At 44.6% G+C, this 23,006-nt stretch overlaps 3 protein-coding genes across 3 annotated transcripts; 1 reads left to right on the top strand and 2 right to left on the bottom strand.

Moving 5' to 3' along the window:
• The first annotated feature begins 194 nt into the window (after positions 1 to 194).
• On the top strand, positions 195 to 3,133 carry LOC122647135. Its single transcript, XM_043840623.1, has 3 exons — positions 195 to 2,131; positions 2,211 to 2,411; positions 2,537 to 3,133. The coding sequence occupies exons 1-3, from the start codon at positions 221 to 223 to the stop codon at positions 3,131 to 3,133; spliced, it is 2,709 nt and encodes a 902-aa protein (XP_043696558.1). The 5' UTR covers positions 195 to 220.
• A 10,543-nt stretch (positions 3,134 to 13,676) lies between these two features.
• Positions 13,677 to 16,172, bottom strand: LOC122647134 (DNA polymerase-like). Its single transcript, XM_043840622.1, is given in 1 exon segment — positions 13,677 to 16,172. A coding segment is annotated over 1 exon segment (2,496 nt).
• A 2,302-nt stretch (positions 16,173 to 18,474) lies between these two features.
• Positions 18,475 to 20,702, bottom strand: LOC122647133. The gene has a single exon (XM_043840621.1). It carries the CDS (start codon positions 20,248 to 20,250, stop codon positions 18,475 to 18,477), a length of 1,776 nt encoding a protein of 591 aa, XP_043696556.1. The 5' UTR covers positions 20,251 to 20,702.
• Positions 20,703 to 23,006: the final 2,304 nt, after the last annotated feature.

Here is a 23,006-nt window from a genome sequence, read left to right as displayed (position 1 = left end):
TATGCCAGGAGTTGACTCAGATATTGTCCAACACCATCTTCCTTTGTACCCGGATGTAAGACCAGTCAAGCAAAAGCTTCGACGTATGAGGCCTGAGTGGACTCTAAAGATAAAAGAATAAATCATAAAGCAACTCCGCGCAGGATTATTAGAAGTTTCTGAATACCCAGAATGGCTGGCCAATATAGTACCCGTCCCAAAGAAAGATGGCAGAGTTAGAATGTGCGTGGACTTTAGGGACCTGAATAAAGCAAGCCCTAAAGATGATTTCCCATTACCACACATCGATATCCTTGTCGATAACACGGCAGGGCACGCACTCCTATCTTTTATGGATGGCTTCTCGGGTTATAACCAGATTATAATGGCACCCCAGGATAAAGAAAAGACCTCCTTTATCACACAATGGGGGACATTTCATTACAAGGTGATGCCATTCGGACTCAAGAATGCTGGGGCAACCTACCAAAGAGCAGCAACCACAGTACTCCACGACCTTATACATAAGGAAGTGGAAGTCTATGTTGACGATATGATTGTCAAGTCAAAGACTAGGCAGGGGCATGTGGAAGCTCTTAGAAAGTTTCTAGAAAGGATCAAAGAATATCAATTAAGGCTAAACCCCCAGAAATGCGTTTTCGGGGCAACAGCAGGAAAACTTCTAGGCTTCATGGTAAGTGAGAGGGGCATAGAGGTAGATCCCTCCAAGATAAAGGCTATAAGAGAAATGCCTCCTCCTCAGACGGAGAAAGAAATAAGGGGTTTCCTAGGGAGGATTCAATACATCAGCAGATTTATCTCCCGACTAACTACTGTCTGTGAGCCTATCTTCAAATTACTCAAGAAAGATCAACCCAAAGTATGGAATCAACAGTGTCAAAAGGCGTTTGATCATATCAAGGAATATTTGACTAATCCGCCTGTTTTGATGCCACCTATTACTGGGCAACCCCTATTGCTGTATTTATCAGTCACAGAGACATCAATGGGATCAATGATGGCCCAGCATTGTCCAGAAGGACATGCGGAACAAGCCGTCTACTACTTGAGCAAGAAATTCATTGGATACGAAGAACGATATACAGCCCTGGAAAAGACTTGTGCAGCGTTAATATGGGCTACGAAGCGCCTGAGACATTACATGCTTGCCCATCCTGTGATGTTGGTTTCCAGAATGGATCCAATAAAGTACCTATTTGAGAAACCAGCGCTAACAGGGCGGCTCGCTCGATGGCTCCTATTACTCTCAGAGTTTGACATCAAGCATGTCACACAAAAATCTATCAAAGGTAGGGCCATCGCTGATCATCTATCAGCCCATCCAATCCCTGAAACCAGACCCCTAGAGGACGTTTTCCCGGATGAAGATATCGTTAACATTGAAACCACTGAATCAGTAGGGGTTTGGCAGTTATTCTTTGATGGAGCAGCTAATCAAAGGGGATATGGAGCAGGAATACTTCTGATAACACCAGATGGATCTCATATACCCTTGGCATTCAGGCTCAATTTAGGTTGTACAAATAACATAGCAGAATATGAGGCTTGTGCCATAGGTTTAGAGGCGGCCATATCAATCGGAATCCAGAAATTAGAGGTCTATGGAGATTCATCAGTTGTCATTTGCCAAATGCAAGGGAAGTGGAAGACCAGAGATGAAAAGTTGAGACCATACCAAGAGTACGTTGAGAGTCTTGCGCAACAATTTCATAGCATCTCATTCGACTACTACCAGAGAGATTACAATCGTTTTGCAGATGCATTGGCAACCTTAGCTTCCATGGTCGATGCCAACCCAAATGATTGTATTCGACCATTCGTTGTGGAGCAAAGAGAACAACCAGCTTACCATGAGATAAATGCTCTTACAATAGATGGTCGACCATGGTATGCTAACATCGTGGATTATATCCAGGAAAAGAAGTATCCTGAAGAGGCCACTAAACAAGAGAGGCGCTTCCAGAGAAGATATGCAACACAATTCATTCTCCTCGAAGGTATCCTGTACAAGAGATCCTACGACGGGATACAATTATTATGTGTTGATGAAGAACAGGCACAAACCGTCATGGATAAAATACACCAGGATATATGCGGACCCCATATGAGTGCAAGGATGCTTGCAAAGAAGGTACTCAGACTAGGGTATTATTGGAATACCCGCTGAAGCAGATTGTGCAGAATATGTGAAGAAATGCCATAAATGTCAGGTCTTTGCAAACTTGATACGTGTACCTCCTTCAGAATTATACACCCTCAGTTCGCCATGGCCATTCGCAACCTGGGGTATCGACGTTATAGGAAAAGTCACCCCCAAAGCTTCTAATGGACATGAGTTCGTGTTAGTGGCCGTCGACTACTTCACCAAGTGGGTTGAGGCACAGTCATATGCCAAGCTCACAGCAGCCAAGGTGGCAAAGTTTCTTAAAGAGAATATCATCTGCCGCCACGGCATGCCTCAAGAACAAATCTCGGATCAAGGTAGCTTGTCTGCCAGGGGCAAGTGGAAAGATTATGCAACAAATTGTTGATCCAGAGACACAAGTCGTCGCCATACAGACCACAAACCAACGGGGCAGTTGAAGCTGCGAACAAGAACATGAAGCGCATCCTGGAGAAGATGGCCGAAAGAAACACAGATTGGGCTGATAAACTTCCGTACGCATTATGGGCTTACAGAACTTCCATTCGAACCTCTACTGGGGCAACGCCATATTCTTTGGTTTACGGGATGGAAGCAGTCCTTCCAGTCGAATTGGAGGTACCTTCCTTAAGGGTCCTCATGGAAAGCCAGATCCCTGAAGCAGAATGGCTCAGGAGAAGATATGAGGAATTGAACCTTATTGATGAAAAAAGAATGCGTGCTCTAGACCATACTAATAAATATCAACTCAGGGTAGCTAGAGCATTTAACAAAAAGGTTCACCCTCGACAGCTGCAAGTTGGAGACCTAGTGCTGAAAGAACAGAGGGCACCCCTTCATGATCCACGGGGCAAGTTCAAGCCTAATTGGAGTGGCCCCTTTACCATCACAGAAATTCTTCCCGGAAAAGCCGTCAGATTGGTGGATCTTGATGGGGAAGAGTTGCGTTATTTGACGAATATGGACCAACTCAAGAAATATCATGTTTAAAGGTTACCATTGTACCCTGAACTACGTAAGACCTGATTCCCTGAACCATCCAGGGATACGTAGGCAACTTTAAGAATTTTTCTTCAGGTACGGTCACTGCTATACATAAAAAACAAAAGCCCTTTGTTCATTCATTTCACACTATTTACAACAAAAGACAAAAGGAGAAGGGAAGATACAGCAAAGCTGATCCTAGGTAAAAACAGAAAAGACATAACCCTAGTCTATATCCTCCATATCGTCCAAGCGCTTCTGAAGTACCGCTATCTTGGCTCGGATCGTGGCAGGATCATCATCATCTTCGTCTTTGGGTTTCTTTGTACCCGAACTCTCCCCTCTAAACCGGCTCCTTCTCGGACGCTGAGGCAGACCCGCTCGTGTCCTCATCCATTCTTTATATCCCTCAGTTGGAGCGTCTAGCGGCTCCACAAATTCCCTGTCCACGTAATGAAACTTCCAATACCAATGCTCAGCTATGTACCCCACCAGCTCGGGATTCAAAGCCTCAGGAGGTCCTATCTTGTAGGCCTCAACCACTGGTGGAACATCCTGAATAAGTCTGAACTGCCTCTGAATATAAGAAGGAAGATAAAAGGAAGTATGGGTTAGGCCCATCAGCCGAACATAGTTATAACCCGGAGAATTTGAAATAGGACTATCATCCTTCCACCACCCGCAATGCCACTCCACGTCCGTGTCTGTCAGAGTCCCTAGCCTTTCAGCTCAATCCTGGACATTGTAAAAATCCACCAGAAGGGTCCGGACTCTGTAATGCTTCACCCGGAAGCGGTCGTTCGTCACAGGTTTCACCTTCCGAAGGCGCTCACATAACCACACCTAAACAGCAAAGTCCAAGAGTCATTCAAGTGAATAGAAGATTGCAAATAATTGTCCATGAATAATAGAATTCTGGAGCAAGGAAGGTTACCTGAAGAAGATAAGGACTCCCAGTAAAAGTCTCCCCTTGGTGGGAACGGGTCTCTTTCATAACGTCAAGACCCTTCAGCGTTTCAGCCAGCACAGTGGGAATAAGATAATACCCTTTCTTAAGCTGGTGGACCACATCTATGATAGCTGGAGAGGCTCCACGAGCCCCAGAACGAAGAAGGAATCTGGACAGGATGCAAAATAGGAAAGCATTTTCCCTATGAGAGTGATAGGTCCTACTACCTATTCTATGATCCCCAAAAGCTCGTACTATGGCAAGGACATCTAAGGATCTCCCAAGCATAAAGTGTCTCATCTCATCATGAGACCACCCAAAGAACCTCATGATGTCCTCAGTATAGTCCTCCTTCAGGGAAGGACGGACAACTGGTCTAAAGGCATTTATTTGCGAAAACTTATTGAATTAAAATAGCCTACATCTGATTACTCATTCGCTGGGGAAAGGAAAAGACCTATTCCTTTTGGAAAGATGGGGTTCATATAGTTTAGTTGCCACTCAAAGAAGAATAGCAAGCCCAGAGTAGTGAACAGAAGCCATAATTGAGTATAGGGGAATCTCTTGACTATGCAAAAAGATGACTATTATCAAAAACTATATGAAATAGATACAAAATCAAAGATGTCTATGTCTTCCGGGATCGAGTTTGCCAAAGCAAGCTGCATACCGTGTGAGTCCTATGGAGCACGCCGAGTTGAATCGACAAGTTAGCAAACTTTTGAAGAAGGGGCTGATTCGAGAGAGTATGTCACCATGTCCGGTTCCGGCCCCCCTAACCTAGCCTAGGTTAGGGTGGATCATTTCGGATGTGTGTGGACAGCCGTGCCATCAACAAGATTAGCAGAAAGTCTCGCTTTCCCGGCTTGACGATATGCTCGACATCTTGACCGGGGCGAAAGTCTTTTCCAAGATCGACCAACGAAGTGGTTATCATCAAATCCGGATTAGACCGGGTGACGAATGGAAGACCGCTTTCAAGACGCGAGATGGACTTGACGAATGGCTTGGTTTGACCTTTGGCCTCTCCAATGCTCCAAGTACTTGAATGCAGATGATGAACCAAGTGCTCCGACCTCTCATTGCTAAGTGCGTAGTGCTTTATGTAGATGAGAAAGAGCTTTTTAGTTATGGCGAACGGGACCATTTAAATCATCTCCGTCAGGTGATGGAAATCCTACGGCGAGAAAAGCTCACTATGAATCTTTTCAAGTGCATCTTTGTGACCGATAGCGTGATTTTTCTCGCTTTTGTCGTGTCCGCCGATGGCCTTAAAGTCGATCAAGAGTTGGTTCAGGCTATAGTCGAGTGGCCTAGACCCAAGACCATTGGTGAAGTTCGTACTTTCCATGGTCTAGCTACTTTCTATCGGCGATTTCTACGGAATTGAAGGCGATTTCTATCGGCGATTGCATGAAGCAAGGGAGCTTCGAATGGACTAAAGCAGGCGACGAAGGCTTCCCTTTAGTCAAGAAGAAGATGCCTTAAGAGAAAAGAAAAGTGCTCCTATACTCGCCTTGCCGGATTTCGAAAAAGTTTTTCAAGTAGATTGCGAGGCTTCGCACTTGGGTATAGGCGCTGTCCTAAGTCAAGAGGGACAACCTAAGGCATTCTTTAGCGAAAAAGTCAATGATGCAAAGAAGCGCAACCTATGACGTCGAGTTTGATGCGATCGTGCAAGCGCCATTATCTCATTCAAAGGGACTTTCTTTTGTTCTCCCATCATGAAGCATTGAAGTTTTTGAAGGCCCAAAAGAAGCAACATCACCGGCATGCCAAGTGCCTTTCTTTTCTTCAATCATAGTCAGAAAGAGTCTTTCTCTTTAACAAGATAGTATAGAAATTGGAAGTACTGATTGTTACATATAAGAAATCAATATGCCTATTGTTCTTTAGTTCATAAAAGATTTGTCTTTTGCTTTTAGAAGACCATGCATACCTTCCAGAAGCATTCCGGATCCCTCACCTTTGCCGGACTTTCTTTCTCCTTACCTTCTCTATGAAAACAACCCCTATCTCAACAAGGCTTCTCTTCGGCCTTTAGAAGAGCTTCTCTTCTTGTCCTCAGATGCCGCATCAGAAGCTTTCCTTTGACTTTTTAAGGCTATTCACTGCCTTGTGTCCTTTCTCTCCACATTTAAATTCTACTTTATCTAAGCCCTCATAAAGCACTTTCCAGGAGTCTCTTTCTCCATTCAAATAAATTGACATAAATTCTTTTCTTTCCGAAGTGAAAGGAAGAGCCACGCCTCGCATAATCTAGGCTTTCGCTCACTCAATCCCAGGGAAGAGGCACACTCGCAACGAGAGAGCTCACTCGAGCCGAGCAAGGGAACACAGGGAAAGCTAAAGCTAGGGGCTCAGACTGAATCGATAGGAAACACGTTACCCACCCACATACACAGGATCAGAGGAAAAGACTCCATCAAGACGAAGGAAATCACTCATAGTCAATCGAGAGAGCTCACTCATAGATCACTCCCAAAGGAAAGGGAAGGGAGTTCAAGTTCAGAATCGAGCAAATTCAGGTGCATAAGCGTCTCAGAACCCGGTTGAAGAAGCACTACCCGAGTCTTTGCCCCAGCCGTTGCAAAGTCCGTTTGAGAGCCAATAGTTTCATTTCCAGTTTCATATCGAAAAAATTCCATATCAAAAAGAAAATAGAATTAAAATTACCTCACTTACCCTCGCTCTGTTCCAGGTCAAGATCCAACATCAATTGATCCAGAGCCGGGGGAGAGCCGGAAGCTTCAGCAATAGCATCAGTACTAACCAGAGTAGAGGCAGATCCAGAGGTGGGAACAGCAGTTCGAGAGATGGCAGTGATAGGAGAGATGTTTAATCTTTTTGTATTACATAGTCAGCAGAAAAGAGAAGGAGAGTTCTTTTACGATTCCTTTCATTCTAGCTCTTGTTCTTTGTTCTTGGTCAACGCTTTTCTTTTTTTGCCTTCGTAGCTTCCCATTCTTCCATCCAGTAATCGATTGGTTACGGATTGAGCAAAGCCCCTCCCATATCTATTTTCTCGCTTGCTTCCTTAGCAAAGAAGTCCTTCGGTTCCAGGTTTCGGTCTTTACACCTTCGACGATCTTCTTTTGTTTTCTTCGCTTAGTTGACACCAGTTCTGTTATCGGAAGAGTCAGACTGTATCTGAACGATGGATACTAGCTCTGTCTGCTAGTTGGCTGTAGCTTTTTATGACGGCTTCCAGAGAAAGGCTTCGTAGCCAACCCAACGCTACCTGTGACCCTAGAGTGCTGTCTGTATCAAAGACATAAAAGCGGTGATCAAGTCTTCCATATCAAGCAAGGGCATCGTCAGATGTAACAATGCCCGAAGATCCCGAAGATATAGTACTACCTACATCTGCTGTAATCGAATCCGCCGAATCATGCAAAAGAGGACCCCTTTAGGGATAGGAGATGGAATCTGCGAAGTCTAGTCTACGTACGAAAGGAAGAGGTTCTTGTCTCTACCAAGCGGAAGAGGAAGAGGAAGGAAGTGGTGAGACTAAGCAGGAGAGGAAGCGCCACCAAGTGGGATTGGAAGCGCCGTTGGTTCAGCCCTTTCAGCAGTTCTAGTTTCGGCAGCAGGAGTTTCGGAATCAGTTGAATAAGTCAATCGGTACTTTACTTTAAGTCTGAAGCCAGAAGGCCTCTCGTCAGCCTTAGAATTCGCGTTATGATGCTTGCACCCTCATTGGCTTCCTTAAAAGTGAGTTTTTCTTAGGTACGGTTTCGGTTTGGATCTAATCAACCACGTAACCAGTTCTAAAGGGCTGAACTAAAGTCACTCCCATTGAGGTTTATATATCCTGTATAGTCGACTTTGGCTTTCGTTCCTAAGGGCTCATGAATGCATGCATGAGAATGCGTCTTTGGGTCCGTCTATGGACGCTATTTTCATCCCTAAACGTCGATTCTCTTAGTAGAGGTTTCGTTTTGGAAGTGATCTAAGAGTTCTACTTCCTTGAGGAAGAAGATTCAATCCATTTCCGTCATAGGTCTGTCTTATCGTCGAAAGACGCAGGCATAGCCATACCACTTCTGGGCACATGGATCAAAGCGAGTAGCCCCATCTAAGGTAAGGGTAAGGTCGGTTGTCCCTCAATCCGGAACTACACAATCAACTTACTTGTCCACGGTTGGTTCGATCTCTCCTAAAAGAGAAGCAGGACAGCCACCTCCGAGCCTAAGGTCTCGCCAGTCAACTTCCTGGGATGTAATGAATTCGTCTTCGAGGGGATCAACTTACTGTTCCGGTGAAGTCATGCCATCTCTCCCTCGGAAAAGAATAAGAATCCCGTGAACAACTCATAAAGAGAATCATAACAACTCTTAGTAGCGGAAAGCCCATTTGAGTAAGCTTAAGCTACTGCCCTCTTGCCTCCCTTTATTTAAGGAGCTGTTTGTTTGCTTGTTTTGTTTTAGTCAGTCAGCTGAAATTTTCCTCTGTTAATGAAGTTTCGAAAGAAAGAATCAGTCTAACGAAGGAGCCCAAGTCCACTCCTATAAGTGGTTTCAAGGACAGTGACTTACACTGGGGGAAATGGAAAGTCTAACTTCAAATGCGTTAACAGAAATGATAATAAAGACTATATTCATTCATCCGAGACAGCTACTAGAGGCGGTCTATCTGATGAGCTTTCTTTCCTTTTTAGCCGCGTAAGGCCTGTAATCTCATCTCGACCATTACCGATGTCATCTGTCTTGTTTGCAACTTGAGGTTCATCCCTCGCCTCGCCTGGGTTCCCATTGCTGAAAGTGGCCTTGCCCTAAGCTTTCTTTGAGGAAGTGATTATAGCTGGACGAGATTGTAGTGCCGAATCTCTTGTCTGTTATGAGAGCAGTGGCTAATAGAACTGATGCGCCGCGTCCTTCTCAATCAATGCCCGGGCATCCCATACATCACCACCGAACTGACATTCTCCGTACTGAGTTCTCTCAGGTGCCAACTCTTGTTTGTCCGTAATAATATTAAAAGGTTCATGACCATCGATCGGTCGGAAGGTTAAGAGTTTGAGATATTATTTATGTTCAAAGTAAGGCGCTTCCTTGTATCCCGCTTGGCGGTACATAAGGGGAAAGACGAGAATAGACCTCAAGGTCGGAACCGGCTGTTTTGGTTTTCTTTCTTTGGCTATGGTTGCCTTGACCAGAGGGTGCCAAACCGTTTAGAATGAACCGTATCCAAAGATCCATTTACCCAGACGGTGTGCGAAACGAGGGTGAGCTATAGCGAAGTAGGGGGCCGAGTTTTACTCTATCGCCCGACACACAGCCCTCTATGTAGCGCTACCACAAGACCTTTCGGTGCACGAAGGAGACCCGCAAAGAGCGTTTGCACAAGGAGTGGAGCGATCCCTGAAATCATAGGTCCGATGAACAACTAAACCGAATGATCGAGAGACAATAACATAAGGGCACCTCTATAGACGCGAAAACCTAGTTACAGACCCCGATGGACGCATGATGAATGTGAGAAGCATCGGCCCCGGAGAAGGCTGGATCGTAGGAAGCGAGTGAGACGTCTATGAATCCTTCCTGTGAGCTCAACGAGTACCCTTCCCAGTAGGAGTCGGCATATTGTGCGTAATGGATCCTGATTAAGTATGGGTCATCGGGGCGAAGAGGGGGATCCCCTGTTGCTTTCGGGCCAGACTTCTTTCTAACCCGCTCACCTGTACCGCCTCCTCACCCAGCTCTATGAATAGGCCTCTCCTTTCACTAAACGAGTGGTTCTTTGTGGCCATTCTTTTTGGATGGGGAATGGAGTGACGACGGCGAACCGGCAGTTAGCTTCCAACCCTCAGGGGCGAGGAAGGCACAAGGGCTCGACGGTTTGCCTGCTAAATCAAAAGCTGCCGTGTGGGATAACTATGAGACCGTGTTCCAACTGTTTTTCTTTAATTAAGAAGAAAAAGAGGTTAATAAAAAGAAACTTAGATCTTCAAGCTAAGATGCTAGAAGTGATAACTAAAGCTGAAAACGTGAACTAGAATGAATGATGATTCTTATTTGAAAGAATGAAGTCAAGCTAAGGTTTCCAAGCAGAGGTAGGAAGAAGTGCCATCTGCTTAATTAATCGGAATAATCCGCTGAAACAAACGCGGAGAAGGCCAATAGCGGGGCTTTAAAGCCACGTTGAGAAAGCAGTGAGGGGGCCGAAAAGCCGTTTTTCGTTAAGATAAATCGATTCTTGACTTGACCCGAAACACTCGCTTCTACGCTTACTGACCGCAGAGCTAACTTACTTATGAGCAAAAAGGGAAGGTCGCCTAATAGAGTGGCTTGTTAGCTAGTTAGCTTAAGATCGTTCCTGTGATGTCTGTCGGAGAGAAAGGTGCAAGTCGAAGCTTGCTGACTTCGGAGCTAATGGAGCTTGGCTTTAAGAAGGATCGTGTAGCTAGAGCTGCATTTCGCTCGGAGGATTCTCCTGAAGCGAGGAGCTAGGAAGTGGCAAAGCTGTTTTCAACGAGAAGGCTGGAAAGGGAAGAAAGGATAGCTTGGATTGAAGAGCATGTTGTCTTATGATTGGAGTAGGTTGGAAAAGGCCTAATACGTAGATAAGCCTTTCGAGCATGTTGGGAGAGGCCGGATCGTATCCAAAGATAAGGGAGCTTGATCGAGTCACTTTGCCTTATATATGGTGAAGCAATTTGGAGCATTATTGATCAAGCCTATGAGGGGGATTCGGTTGATGCCATTTTGCATCTATGTCCGAAGCCAAAATGCGACTTATTGATCGAGCTCATAAGGGAAAATCCTCGATGTCGCTTTCCCATATATATGGTGAAGCCATTTGGAGCATTCTTTATCGAGCTCATAAGGGGAATGAAGTCGAGTCACTGGGACCCTACCTGCCCTTTCGAAAAAGGGCTTCGATTGGCCCCGTGCATTAAAGATTTCAGGGATGAGGGTTTCGATCAAGAAACCTGGCACTCCAGAGTGCTAGCCGATATCGGAGTTGAGGGCATACACAAGTAACTTTCCTATTACGGGCGTGTTTGTAGCCGGCAACGGTGTGGAAGACATGTCTCAACGCTGGTCTTAGGCACGACAGGATGCCGAAGACGGCATTATTTGTTGGTGTTTGGGGTGATTTCCTGGTCCAATGAACAAGGCACAGTGACTTAATTAGACGGTTCTCGGCTTGAGTGGGGGAGGGATGTTACTTCGTAACCTTACCTCGCCGAGGGCGTCGAGATGATTAGGCGGGGGAGCATGTCACGCCCCTTGCCTGACGAAGACTTCCCAGCCGCGTGGCCTTACTCATTTGATGACTAGCTATATTTTTCTCTTAGCTGTTTTTTGCATCCTGTTGCTAGCTTTGAAAGCAAAAATGATGATCACTGTCAAGTTGACTGCTCCGAAAATGAAAACTCTTATGCGGAGCTCTCTTCAACAGCCTATCAGTCCTCATCCAATAGAACCACAGCCCTCTCCTCAACTATCTCCCAATCAACCGTTGAACCCGAGCTCAGATCCTAAAGGAACCTCTCAACGTAGCTTACCTGAGACCTAGCCCTGTCTGTTACCTGGCCTACGGGGAAGACTAAACCTAGCTCACTCTCAACTGCCATACCATAGTTCACCTACTAAACAACAAGCAAGAACAACTCTTACTGTAGCTCCTACCGCTCCGTGGGCTTCCACATCCTTACCTTAACCTATCCACATCAGCTACTGCCACATCTACTGCGCTACCTCACCTCATTGGCTTACTTCTGTGACTTGAACTCGATTACCACGCATTGCCAACGCATGGGTTAACTACACATGGGATTCCCACGCTCTATTGCTTATGCGGATTAGCTGCCCTCGCTTAACTCATACTAGCAAACCAATCTTCGACTGGCCTCGCTTTAGGCTTACACTCCCCTCCCTATCTGGCTTGTTAGGGGAAGAGTTTAGTTTACTCGCTTGTTAGAGAAAGGCTTTAGAAAGCGTAGTAACGCTCATAAGCAACACAACCGCAACTAAGGATTGAAAGTAGCACAATCGGCTATAGGGCAGAACTCCAGATCTACGAATAGCCGCGGGCAAGCACCTTTAACAAGCAAGTAGCTAGCTTCCACCTTACTTAACAGCAAGGCGCGAAAGCCTTCGCCTATAGCTTCTACTTCTACTTAGCAGCCCAAATAAAGTACCCCTTTAACACACAAGTACGCTCACGCTAGTACAAAAGTAAGTAAACAACCTGATCTGCTCCTTTGCCCGTTGTTCGCATCTCGTTCTCCCTTTAGGTGGCATGAAAGCTTTGGAACAGCAGCTAGACCGCCTTGCTCTTAAAAGCAGCAAGTAAGTAAACCACCTTCTCATGTCTCCGGACCTTCTATGAACAGGGCTTTGAACTATAGCAAATAGCCCATTGGTTGAGCTTAGCTCTATGCTGGCTTAACTGTTCCTATGCCTGCTCGAACAGGAAAGCCTAACGAGCAAATAAACCGTTAGCCCGATCCACTTGTTGCCCGCTTGCTTTAACAAGCAAGCCTCGCTTCCGCATCTACTTAGTTAGCATCCCAAATCCGCGTACCCCTGCTTCCTTTAACACGCTAGTACACAAGCTACTAAAGCTAGTAAGCTAGTATACACGCATTTGCCCGATTGCTTTAACAGCCGCTTTACCTCCTGGTGAGAGGCAAAGCATTGTTAGAAAAGGCGAATTCCGCTTTATCTGCGATACCTCCTATTCATCCACGATCATTAGTCTATGGACTTGGCATCCGAAGCCAGTTAATACCTTTGTAGAATATTGCCTCCTTATCCTACCAATAGTCCGAGGGTTCCACCTCAACCAGGTGGGAAGGTCCGGATATGATCCGGTTACTCAGAAATATAGAATCAGAGCTGATTCCAATTCAATTCCATCCCGAACTGACTTCTTAGGTTGTTAATCAGGGGCTGGTGGAGCCCTTAGGCCAGGTTCGGTTACCAAAGTTGTACCTCTACTAGGTATTTACTTAACCCATAACGAACAGAGCTTTCAACTGCTGATTCTATTCCGGTTAGTGGGAGTGTGCATCTAGCACAACTGTTTAGAATGAATAAAATTGATTTACCAGCTATTTCCTCTGGGAGAAAGGTTCACTACTAAGTACCAAGTTGGCTCGACTCATCATCATCAGCTTGCCCAAACTCAAAAAAGGTAGTTAGTGCCGATTTATCCTCATCTTCTTCAATTGGGTTAGCTGGAGCACGGCATCTTTCTTTTCGAAAATAATATTACCCTTCATTCTTCTTTACGGGGAAGCAACCCATATTCTAGATGGCCCACCCATTCGTTTCTACTTCTGGTATCCCTAGAAACCAACCTTCGCGATTGAGCTGGGGTAGGTGGGGCATTGGGAAGAGACATAGAGAGCCCTCTCATAGGAGGGATATGTATAAAGGGCACCCCGTGGCATCAAGAGATGTTAAAGGAGTCGTACGACATTGATACAGAGATGGGATCGAAAAGAGAAACCTTTCCTTCTCCTATAGTTAGAGTTCATTGCTCAAGATCCCCCGGATCTAGATCTGACGGGGTTGGATCTAGGAACCGATTCGAAGTGCTGAGGGTGGTGCCATAGGTAGCAAAGCTCACTAAGAACTACGTGCCTTAGGTATCATCATCCTTTGATTTTTTCTTAGCATTCTTTTTATTCACCTTGTTCTTTTTATTCACCTTGTTGGGTGGGTCCTTGTACAGAGTAGGTTGGTCTAATACGGTTGGAGATTCAGTGCGCGGTGCATCAGGAAGATTAGCAGCAGCATCCGAGGATGGGTTCATTGATTGATGTTTAGCAACATCTTGCTCTTTATAGGCAAGCACTTTATGTAATTCTTGCTTTAATTTGACGATTTCCTGATCTTTTTCGGTTAACAGCTCTCTATATATAGATTCTTCTTTTAACACTAATTTGAGAATAGTGTTATCTTGACCACAAAAGTCAATTACTTCTTTAGGTAGTGTGTTTATCCACTTATTGTTCTCATCATACACAGGGTCTCTTTTGGAACTCGCAGGGGTTCCCAGGCGGTATTGGGACTCCTTTTTGCCTATTTCAAGTGTATGCCAATTTATACTGAATGACGAATCAATGTCGACAACCTTTATTAGAGAAGGATCCTTGTATTGTAACACAAACCAATCTAAATTGACAGAGCCTTTAGCAGGACCCTTATACTTAATTATAGGGTCATCATGGCCCATGTCTAAGGCATAAGCCTTAGGTGCTAAGAAGTAACCTTTGTGGACTTTGTGCTCCAGCTTGAACTTACCCAATTCCGTGGAAGAGATTAAATCTTCTTGAAGAGGACTTCCTAGAACTACAGAGTCTGTATCCGTATAGTAACAGTCGGGTCTGGATATGAATGGGTACATATGAATACGAGAACAAGCAGTAATAGCAGCGGACAATTGAACAGCCGATATCCGGGGTGGATTCCACTCAGAGTCGGCTACATCTACTTTATTGCTAACGTAAGAGACTTTTTAATATTTATCGCTCAGTTTATCCCCATAAATAAAATCATCCATTAAAAAATAAGATTCATATTCCTCTTTATCGCATATTTTAGTTATAGTACTTTCAGGATTTATACCAAATCTACCGTACAACGAGTTCATTAGTATCTTGTACACATATACCATAGCATCATCACCTCTTTTCTTTGCTTCTAGTCTGTTTCCGTAGACGGTTGTTATAAACTTATCGAATGGACTTATCTTCTTCTCATACAAGTACCCCCTTAGTGGTATAATCTTGTATCCCAAATCGCGGGCAAATTTCAACTCTTCACTATAATAGACACCTACGAATTTACCAGTTGGGAAAACTAATGTATTATTATTATCCCTATAAGGGAGGAAAGGTCGATTAATATGACTAGGACACTCTACATATGCCTCAATAAATCCAAACAAGGAGGACAAATCCTGGTCCTCCAAATGACCCTGCCATACAGGTTTACCACCCGGCATAGGATATTCTTTCATGATATAAGGATATAAAGAGTTTATATCGTAATAATATAAATTCTCACCATATGGTATATATGCATCCGCATGACCTCCATAGTAACCACCCCGAATGAAACTATCTTCGTTTCTACTTGGTATATGGATAGGACTACTTTCTTGATCGTAATAGTTCGTACGATAGATTGAAAGAGCTAGCGCTGATATTGTCAAGAGTTTCTCGATCTCAACATTAAACTGACTCCTATAAATATCTTGAGCCTTAAGCATAACACCACCTAAGAGACGGATATCTTGTCTCATGTATTCTAACAATTCTTCACTCTTATCAAGAAGATTTGACACTTTCACTTCGTCATGTGGGATGAAACCTTTCGAACCTAATTCCGGGCATAATGTTTTGGACAATGAAGCCAGACTATTAGGAAGCAGAGTGTATGAATCTTTGAAAGTGAAGAGGAGTTTCTTTCCAAGATACACTGATAACTTATATAATTGATGGTTCCTCAAAAGAGGTTTTATTTTATACCTTTCCCCTTTTGAAGCTAAATATTTAATTAATATAATACCATCGAATCGTGATAAATTATGGAAGTAAATACTTCGAATTGATTTATCTTGTTTCACAACTGCTTCTATACGCTCTAAAAAGAGATATAGAATTCTATTACTCCTATCCTCAAATTTAGGTATAAAAGACTTATGATCTTCACTGAAATAGGTTTCTAACATATAATAAGGTATGGAAGCTACATCTTCACCCGGCCGGACCACTAAGAAACCCACAGCGTAAGGTACATGATTGTCATCGACTAGAACCGTTTCTATATCGGCTACAATGAAAGGCCTCCTTTTAACCTTACTCTTCGGTTTGAGTGCTGTTATATATTTGTAATAATGCTTCTTACCTTGCCCTATTACTTGTACCTCTCTAGGTTCATCACTACCTACGCCGGCTTCCTTTAATTGCTCGATTAGATCACCTATTTCAGAGTAGCTCAGAGGCAACTCTATTTCACTAGATTCCTGATCACCATTGAGATAGACTCGAATGAAGATACCTGTAAGCACATTATTAGGGTCTTCCTCACCTTTTTGGATGATATATCTTAAAATCTGAGCATAGACATCCATGTTAGGTTTCATATTACCACTTTTATCTATTAAAGGTATAGAGTTACCTATTATATATGATATTGTATCTTTACTTCTAAATTTAACTTTAGAGGTTTTGTATGGCGGAATACGCATAATATATCCTATGGTAAACTTACCATAAGATGAACCTGTAGGGTAAGCGCACTTCAATAAGAGTAGCATGACAGCTAATGCTATTATTTCATAATCAATACATAGTACGTATGGTTCTCTAAATGTAAGTTCTGCAATTCTCAATCCCTTATAAGGGGACTTATAACTAGTATTAGAAATTAAACTTATTAACTTATACCAATATCTTTGAAAATTCATCATGGGTTAGTTGTTATGTTGTTATTTCCCATAGCCCCCTGTACTATGAATGCAATGAGGAGACCACCCAGCAGCAAGGTACTCCTATGTGCTGACCCCTCCCGAAGATTCTTTACTATGAATTCATCTACGATCGGGTCAGGTAATTCGTTAGATACTACTTCTTCCACCACACGACGGGCCTCGGATATAGCCCGAGGGTTTACAATTTCAGTGCCTGTGGCATCATACCCAAGCAGCTCTCTAACCCAATTTAACTCCAATAAGTTCCCCGTGTGACTTATCATATCGGCTAGTTCTATTGGCGTATATTTGAGCCACACACTAGAAATAACACAGAAGACTGGTACGAGTACCCGGAAAGTGCCAAAGGGATTTGTGGTCTCCGTACCAGACGGTATTGTGGTCTCCGTACCAGACGACGATTTATCAGCTATTAGAGGAAGCCCACATCCTATCCTCGTGGACCGGGAGAATGGGATAAGTGGTTGATGCTCGGGAGGATGCGTCCTCACGTCATGAGTAATCACAGTAGTTGAGACTACTGATGGCTCTCTTTGAGGCCGTATGACGTTATGTGGTTGTAAGTTAGCCCTGCACCTATCCCTCTCCAGAGCTTGATTTACTATACCTGAAATGAAAGAGCGCTCTTCAGCCAATGAAAGGTAGTCACCAGCAGGGAACGGGGAAAACCGCTGTCTCAACGTAGATGCTATTTCGACCACCCGCTCTCGATCTCTCATTCGACGTGCCTCTTCCAATATTAGCATTACAAATTCAGCACCATATCTTACTCTAAGCCTGCCCAGAGTGCGTATCACTCGATCCACTTCAATTGTTTGTTCCGCACTTTTAAGCTGCTCGCGCGTGTATAGAGGTACACCACGATTCATTTCATAATATGGGTTTAGATACGAATCTATACGACGACCACGAAAAAACGATATACTACTCTCTCTTTCTCCAAGTCGGTGATCAGTGTTATTGATCAATAGATTACTCATATATTTACGAAACTTCTCTAGTAGGAACTTCATAATCATGGCAAACTTTTGTATCAATTATAACAACATTTATTTTATATCCCATAGCCTGCTTAGGCAGCAGGTTGAGCCAGACTGTTGTTGTCCATCTGGTGGGAAAGAAACCTCCGCAGTTTTACGTAGCGTACCCGTATTATCAGGTATCGTACCTTAAGTCTATCTTATAGGAAAGAAACTTAAGCGGTTTTACGTAGCGTACCCGTATTAGCAGGTAGCATACCCGTATTAGCCGGTAGCGTCCCCGGATATATTTGATAGTATAGGAGCATCGTCTCCATGCCTATCAATTAGCCTCCCGTTGCCCTACCGTGTGGATCAGATCTAGTGTGACCTGACCCCTCTCACTAACAACATTTTAATACATGTATAAACTAATAAAATAAAAATCTTTAGATTTGTATAAATATATTAATTGTATTATTTAGACATCCTACTTAAACTAGAATGATAATTTGTTAGAGTCCGGGCTACTCGGTGTTTTTGATTTTCGGGGAGGTGGGGGTGTAACACTGGTTTTTTTTCCCCTAAAGAGGGACATGAAGTACTAAGGTCTTTTTATCTAAAAGACCAAGATATTGGCAGGGGATTCATCCGAGATGTTCGACATTCATCCATCCATACGCAATCTCCGTTTCCATTTTGATACATAGTTGGCCCTTCTAACCATTGGTTTCAGGATGACAACCAAAGACTAAAGCCCGGTCCGAGCAAGATCGTCGAGACGTCTATATGACCAAGGCCATGCCCCGAGTTGGACTCGAACCAACACCTCTGGAAAGGTAAATTAACTACAATCCCAGCGAACTCCCTTTATTCTAATCGCGGCTTTTGTTTACCCGGTTCCCCACGCGGGTGGGTACGTCCGGGGTCGGTCGTTTTGACCGACAGGCGGCACTTGGTCAACCTCTAAAAAAAAAAAAAGACTAGAATCCCTGGTCTCTTCTCTTGAAAAAATACTTAAAGTGGGAGCTCCCGGTGCCACTACGTTCGAGATCCTGGAGGATTTCACCCAAAGTATCCGGGGAAAACTCATTCCCCATCCTATTTCTTATTCTTTTAGCCCCCCGTGTAAGCCAGCCTCCACCAGGATCAAGGTCATTCATTTTGTGGAGTATTTTGCTCTTGCCCTCAAAGATAGCGCAAGTTTTAAAGATTTGCAAATCAAGCGAAGGAGGTCTTCTCTTCGACGAGCTAGCGATGACCAGGTTGTTATAGATTTGAGAAGGGGTTTCTCCTCCAATCTCTTTCTCCGGAAAATTGGGGTCAAAATTATGGGGGGCGTGGGGTACTTCCGCCGGTGCTGGCGCTAGCGGGGGCGGGGGCGGGGACGCCTCGTGAGCCGGAGGGCCACCAAAGGGTGGGGATTTTGTTGCAGTGGTCCTTTCAGTAGAAAGCACCTCCGTCTCCTGCGCAATAAAAGCGTCTAACAGCTTTTGGGAATCATTGGAGGGAGAGGGGGACCTTGGCAGTTGAGGTGCTCCCCAAAGGTCTTGTTCCGTCTGAAGGAAGTCGTTCAGACGGGTTCTCTCGCTCTCGACCCACCCTTCTTCAAAACAGTTATGAGCAGCGGATGCTCCCGGAGTAGCGGTACTGGAGTGGTCAACTTGCGGTTCGGTCGTGACCACTTTTCCGCTTTGTTCAGGCAGAGAAGACCGGTCGGGCACCAGGTCTTTATCAAAAAAAAGAGAAGCGAGGTGGCCGTGGCCCCCTTTTGGGATCTGTAGGGAGAGCAGGGGTGGTATTCCCGTTGAAGTCGTTCCGGAACTAGGAATCACCTCCGCCCCCGGCAGACTATTAGCCCCCACATTTCCATCTGTCACCCCCGATACACCATTCGCCATCGAACTTCCAGCCCAAGTGCTAACAGCATTGAGGAATGGGGCGACGGCCTCGAAGAGCTCGAGTGGGGAAGAGTAATAAGGGGTAGACCTAAATTCCCGGATGAAAGGGCGCCTAAATTGATTAGTAGCAAGGAAATGTGGTTTTATTCCTGGGTGGGGAACAAGTTCCATCTTTCTTTCGTTAGTTAACCCCCCTTTATCTAAAAGTGCTTGTAGTAGCTCTGGTCTATGAGCTTTTTCTTCTCCCACAGTCTCCTTCATCGCAACGATTCTTCCCCGTTCAAGAAGAACTGTTTTCGTGATCGAATTACGAAATAGATATACAAACTGTATAGGATCATTCGCTGGAATGGGATAAGTGATTCTTTTATAGGATCCCAATGGGATATTCGAATCCACTAAAGATGCAATAGGTATTTGTAATCGATCAGCTTCAAGTATGACCGAGGACTTTCTATCTGCATCAAAAATAACTACACAATCTGGTTGTTGGTTCGACCCGAAATTGATCTTCTTGTTTCTCGAACGGATTTTTTTCGGACTTGAACAATTGGTCAAAAACCCCCCGATCCTCCATTGAGAATCATTGATACAGCCGATTCTCGTCGCCATTTGTTCTATTATCTCATCGAATAACGAATTGGTATTTACAAAGAAGGAACGGCCTTTTTGACGAATGGGAGATCCTATAAAATGACAAGCGTTTCGTAAACAAATCAGTGTCTTATCTGAATCGAGAATAGCAATTCCATTTCTGGAACCACAGATATAGACTTTGAAATGGTGAGCAGCTACCCGACGGCCTAGATGTGCGTTCGTACTCAGTAATTTTTGAATAACAATAGAATGGATTGTCATTTTAGTTTTCGTTTCTCGAGTTGGCTCAGGTGGTTAGTTTAGTAGAGAAGAGAATAGGTTCGCCGAGCCGAATAGACCGGGAGCGCAGGCAAGCCCGCCTCTGTTTTAGATCTTAGGGCAAGCAAAAGTAGGTGTTTCCAAAAAACACAACGCGAAGCTATCGCTTCGCTCTTGCTTAATGCTTCCCGATGCCAAAGCTTCCTGAACCAACTGAAGCGAGGAATACTAGGATCAGAGCGCTAGCATCCCTTGCTCTCTATCGATTGCTCACTGCCGTCTCATCCGAACAAAAAAGGGAATAGAACCGGGGACACACTTCCCATCTGTTCCCGTCCCATTTTTACCACAAAATGAAATGGAATCCCGGGTCCTATCTTTCTCAATTCATCGATCGACGGCCGCCTTACCCGGCTGGTAGAGTTCTCGTCCCTTCGTTCCCTCACCGAATCCGGATTGCAAGCGGTTCATGCGAGCAGTATGGAATAAGTTGATTCGATGGAGATGGGTACGATATCACAGACGTGGATTGCCTTTCGCACGAGAACGGGTGGATGGGGCAGAACCGGAGCAAGCAGTAGTAGACCCACCCAGTGGAACGAGCAGCATTTCTCGCAGCGGAGTGAGTAGCGAAGGAAGCAGAGGCCGGGATACCAGAGACCAGAACAGCTGCTAGAGCAGTCCCAATTGCAGAGCTGTTGTAGATTCAGTTCTTTCTGTCGATTCAGTCAAAGTCCAGCTTTTTTGTCTGTTGATCCAAACAAACAAAATTCTTCGCTTTGTGGAGAGGTAGGCGTTTTTTAGTGAATGATTTCAAACAAGGGGAGCTTCTAAACTCAATTGCTCTGTGGCACATCACGGATATCCCTTTCAGGCAGGAAGGTAGGGCCTGGCCTACCCCAGGTGCAAACCCAGAGGGATAACCCGATGGAAACCGCCCCTATGAAGTGGATAATGACGAACGATAGGCGGCATGAAGGGCTGGAGGAGCGGTAATGATTACGATACTCCCCTAGACGAACCTTCCACTTTGCCTTCCTCCTTTTTTCTTTATTCTATGTCTGCCTTTCCCCTTATTTTTATAGGCATTTTTTCTTTCTGTTCCGGCTCTCCATGACCCCAAAAACATTTCGCCGGTAGCTCGTTTCTATCTCTTCTATTCCTGCGAATACCGGCACCAGCATTGTTGGCTCTTTCGAGCGAGGGGTATTCTTATTTCATGATACAAATGCTTTCACTAAGAGGCAACAGGTTGAAGAACTCTTACTGGATCCCCTCCCAGTGGGCTTATCCGCCGTTTCATTCGCATTAGATGCCTTCTCGTCTTTGAGCTTTAGCTTCATAATAAGATAAATATAACTAATCTTCCATGTTGCGCGCTTGAGATATTAGCTCATCCCATGTGACTAAGTTCAAGCGCCTGAGTGAGCTCGAATTGCAAGTCTGCTGGCATGGCATCAATAAACCAATCAATGAGATGTTGTTGGTTGCTTGGCTTCTCATTCGGAGGAATCCTCTATTTGATATTCCCAAATCTGACAATGAATTGGTCAACTGTTTCATCATCAGCCTTGGTCATCTGAACTAATTATAGATTCACAGTCTTATCTGTGCGCTTGGGAGCGCCTCCTGAACAAATCTATAAAGGTTTGCCATGACGTGATGGTTCCATTAGGCAGCGAATGAAACCAGTCTTCCGCTTGTCCAGTGAGCCTTTCTGCAAACAACCTGCAACACACATCTTGCTCTCGTACTCCAAGTATGTGAAGAGCCCTCCCGACCACCAGCTGCTTTTTATCCGCGTGCTATGAAGGCATTATCAGTATGCCCGCCATAGCCCTGGCCTGAAGTAATTTACTTTTTTAGTAAAAGTACGCCTACAGCGATTAGAGTACGCTTGCAAAAACCTTCTATCGTACGTCCCCTTCCAGTACGTCTTCTTTTGATTATTCTATTCTTGCAACGGCTCCTCCCGAAATGGCGGCAACTTCTAATAAAGAGCCAACTATTGAAACACTCACATGCTCTGATCAACTTGTAAGAACTCAAACTAGCTTCCTATATTTTTCTGCTTCTTTGACTGCAACAATCGGGTAAACTGGCTAGGTATATAGATCCCGAAAGGGAAGGGATCGGGGAGCGAAATGCTGGCTCGAATGCTGCTTACTCTATCGAAAGCTGGTTAATCCGCCCCTCTCAATTCAACATTGATAAGGCTCACCCCTTTCTTCGGTAGATAGTTAAGATGTTCCCACCCATCCAGCAGTTGAGCACGACGATCCTATACTCTGGCTCTACCCGAAGCCCTGGAGCTTCGGAATGAATATAGAGCCCCGAGGAGCCGGCATCGTCGATTGGGAATTAATTACCGAAACCGTTCCACTTACGTGTTAGTCCTTTCTCCGATACATCTCATTTCTGTTTCCAGCTCGAAAAGAAAAAAATGACTGGTGTTCCAGCGGGCGGGCAGTAGGACCACCAATCAAACTCTCAGTCCAGCGGTTATGGTTCTTATCCTCGGTTAGTCTAGCGGTAAGAGCAGTTATCCTAGTAGTCCATTACTTTAAAGGTCAGAGGTCTATCAGCTAACCGTATCTAAAGGTGAGGAAAGAGAGCTAAGGCACTCTCGGGGAGAGGGCCGAGCGGAGGGAAAGGTAAGGTTTTTTTAAACCCCTGCTTAAGAGAGAATGGAGGGTTGGCTTTCATCCTCGGAGTATCCTACGTATACCATAGGACAGTCAGTGTCTGAGGTAGCTCGC

This window comes from Telopea speciosissima, unplaced genomic scaffold, assembly GCF_018873765.1.
Source record: "Telopea speciosissima isolate NSW1024214 ecotype Mountain lineage unplaced genomic scaffold, Tspe_v1 Tspe_v1.0012, whole genome shotgun sequence".
NCBI lineage: Eukaryota > Viridiplantae > Streptophyta > Magnoliopsida > Proteales > Proteaceae > Telopea > Telopea speciosissima.
Note: the sequence above shows the minus strand (reverse complement) of the source record. Positions and strands in the feature narration are given on the sequence as shown.